At 34.9% G+C, this 3,695-nt stretch overlaps 1 protein-coding gene across 1 annotated transcript in view; it reads right to left on the reverse strand.

Annotated features, from left to right (window-relative positions):
• Positions 1-660: 660 nt before the first annotated feature.
• The window catches only part of PUS7L (pseudouridylate synthase 7 like), a 45,871-nt gene continuing 42,836 nt past the window's right edge, over positions 661-3,695 (reverse strand). Inside the window, exon 9 of the mRNA XM_019514602.1 lies at positions 661-3,676. Coding sequence (XP_019370147.1) covers positions 3,347-3,676 — 330 coding nt within the window. The 3' untranslated portion in view covers positions 661-3,346. The remainder of the gene's footprint in view (positions 3,677-3,695) is intronic.

Consider the following 3,695-nt stretch of genomic DNA (forward strand, 5'->3'; position numbering starts at 1 on the left):
CTAGATGATCTGCTCAGGTCCCTTCCGACCCTAGAAACTATGAAACTATGATTAATTGGTTAATCATATCTTAAGTACAAGATGTGCCAGGGGCCAACAAGTGATCTAGTTGAAACTGACATATCTGTTGTCTTCAGAAGACCTGAAATATACAACAGTTTGTAAAATGAATGTAATTTCAATCTATTTCATTCTGAAAGATATGTAATCTATACATTCTAATTTGAAATAATTGTCTGGTTTGAGAATAAAATTAATTTGATAATTTTCTTAATTCATTTATATGGAAAAATGTTTTCCCCTATTAAAAAAAAAACAATGACCAGAAAAATGATTGAGATACTAAATTTAATACCTCTTACATTAGGAAAAACAGCGGCCTGCTTTCACTAGTATTAGCCAAATGCCAATAAGGCTCATCAAGTAAGGCTGACTAGCGAAAGAAACACAGAATCAAGACAAGAGGTGACCAGTTCTTTGATCTCATTCCTTCTTTAAATGAAATCTCTGTACAGTGATTATCCTCTTTTCTAAATGTACTATTATAAATCTTTCACGTATGTAGAATGATGCTTTAAGAAGATGGTATTGCACTCTAGCAAAACTCTCATTTAATCAGTTTTACACATATAGGGGTTGCAGAATAAAACCTTAGGCTTATAAAAATGAATACACTTTAATTTCTGTATAGTTTTACATTGAAACATTCTGACATGTTATTTTAAATATAAAATTATATAGGCACCAGGTTTGACATGCATATAACAGTGAATTAATATCTATCTTGATTTTTCCCCAAATGCAACATTTGCATCATAGGAAGTGTATTCATGAACACAAATAAATTCGCTCTTTTACTGAAAGAATTGTTTCCTTAAGAAGATTAGTCCTTTTGAATGCTCAGGAACAGTACTGACAAATAAACCTAAAATTGCTATAAATCAACTCTGATCTATAGATCAGCCATCCATTGAACCTTTAAAAAAGAGCATGCCTGTCTGAAAACTCTGTTAATTTAGCCTATTATGCACTCTTCTAAATCAAGTGTCAACAACTAACATGCATAACACTCTGTAGATTTAAGTGTTATGTGTAGAGTTGATGCCAATAATACTGCTTTCCACAACTGTCTTGAATTAAATAATGGAAGCAAGAGCCTGTTCTCAATGCAAATTCATCCACTTTAAATATGCATTTTGGTCAGTGATATAAAACTCAGCAAGCAGGCTGAAACAGGTAGCCATGCTGTAGGAATGCATGCTTTTTTGGTTTCTAAGTGATTTGTTGAGTTTAAGAAGGTTTCTGGGTCTAAATCCTATTTCACTTTACATGCTTAAGTGGTATATAAGGGTGCCTATACATAAGCAGGGAGACTGCTCTGAAGCACTGTAATTACAGCGCATCAAAGCAGACTCAATCAAGTCTGCTGGAGCACGGCAACTACCACACTCCATCAACCACCCACATCTTGTGCATCAACATAATGAATAGTAAAGGCAAGGTATAGTGAGCCAGCTTCAAACAGGGGGTTAAAGCACTATCCTGGGAAATGCAGGTTCCTCCTCTAAATAAAGGGGGCCTAGAAGCTGGAGCTCCTGGTCCTGGGACAAGTACCCTAACCACTAGACTATTAGTCTTAAAAGTGAGACTGCTGCCTTCCTCTTCAAGTGTACAATACCTGCCTTGTTGTGGTTTTTTCCTGACTAAAACTTCCAGAGTTGCATGGCCATCTACCTGGGAAATTCTATTTCCCTACTAAGTCTGCACATAAGTGCCAAAAACTGCAGTTACATAGCTACGTATGTGCCATTTAGGCACATAAATGGAACAGATTTTACCCTTAGCATTGAACTAGAAGCTAAATTAAATATTTACGTCACTATTAATGCATAATTTCAGTCACCCATAAAAACACTGCAAATTAGAGAGCATCTCTTTCCCTCACTGAAGTTGGGGGTGAAGTGTCAAAATGCTTACAAAGGCCTTACAGAGATAACTCATCGACTAGATAATCATAACCTGTTCCTCCATTTTAATTTATCAGTTTTACAGTTCCTTTGAAATCCCTAGTAATAAACTTAAAGTACAAATGGTGAACCAGTCCAGGATGAATTACTTTACTAAAACACTAGGCCTAAATTCAAAGATTAGCACCACAGAAAGAAATATTTCGTTTATCTGAGCGTACGAAAATTGAGTGAAACATTAGCCACTCACAAAAATGCCCAATAGAGTTGTTTTCCAATGATTATTTTTAAGTCACACTGCCATCTTCAGATTAAGTATGAGACATGCAACTCAAAGCTCTCAGGCGATTCTGTCATTTCTCAGTTACTCTGGTTCTTTTCCAGTTTTCTACCCTTTCAAGCCAATATGACCATTTTCAATTTAAATAGGAAAAAACCCCCAAAATGAAAATCTTAAAATTGGTTGTTAACAATGACAAGTTTAAGGTTCCACTGATGAGCCTGATAGGATTTCCTTTATAGCCTTAAACTTGTACAGAAAACAGGTCTGAACACCAGCAAAGACAGGCAGTGTCCTCAGTCCACAAAAAACTATAATAAACACTTCTGTAATTACAGTAAGAACATAGTCACTTCTGGGTGTTGAAGCATCTAGTTAAAAAAAAAATGGCCTAAAACAAAAGCTATGCTTTTCTTAGTAAGGAAATAATTGAAAGAGGAGAATGTTATGAGCTTCAAGATGTGTCCTATCACTCAAACAGTGTTTACTCAGAATTTCTCTCTTTCATCTCTCCCTATATGTGCATAGAGAAGACAGGTGGTAGACTAAATAGTGCAGGATTCAAAAGGTCTGGAATTTCACTATGGAATAAATTAAAGGAGTGAAATTGGATATTAATACAGTATCAGATATTAGCAGACTGTAAACTTCTTGAAGCAGAAGTGTTTTTATTTTCATGTCTTGTATATCATCAAGCATATAATTAGCTTTTAACATGATGATAATAAGGGAAGGAAAAATGTCCTTTTGCTATAAACCTCTTTTTAAAGAGTCTAGTTTTGCATATGGTATGAAACTTCTTGAAATACGAATAGTTAAAAGCCGTATCTGCAACCCTTGGCTATTTTGAGCCTGTTTTAACAGGTGTAACTATAAATATAGTTTAGAAGGATTTAGCTCCAGCACACAGAAGACAAGTAAAGTTAAAAAAAATACAACCCCCCACATATAACAGTATACATTAATTTTTCACTTAATTTCATAACTTTCAAATTGACATTATTCATGCTCTGACAAGTTAGCTCCTTCTATTTTATAGGCAACTTATGTAAAAGACCACCACTATACTACTTCTGAAATTTTTGTTAACACAAACATTTTAAATATCACATTTCATTATCTCCCTTAGACATACTGTTGCATAACATGAAGGATCGAGGTCAAATGAAAGAAAAAGTGATGCTTTTGATGCATCTAGATGACAGCTGTCTTCACTTTTGATTCCCTCTTTACTATCTTCTAAGAAGCAATAAGATAAATTGTGAACATTTTTCAAAATGTGTCTGTAGCATCCAGGTATATTCAGCTGTAATGCAGACAGTCTAAACCTGCATGTCTGCAATGCATCCTCAGCAAGCATTTCATGGTACCACTGCCCAACTTTATTACTGGGATACTTGATACTGTGCCCAACCATTGGAAGAACCACCTAAAGAAGAAGGAAAAAA

The sequence above is a fragment of the Gavialis gangeticus genome, unplaced genomic scaffold (genome assembly GCF_001723915.1).
Source record: "Gavialis gangeticus isolate Ggan-Ray unplaced genomic scaffold, GavGan_comp1, whole genome shotgun sequence".
NCBI lineage: Eukaryota > Metazoa > Chordata > Crocodylia > Gavialidae > Gavialis > Gavialis gangeticus.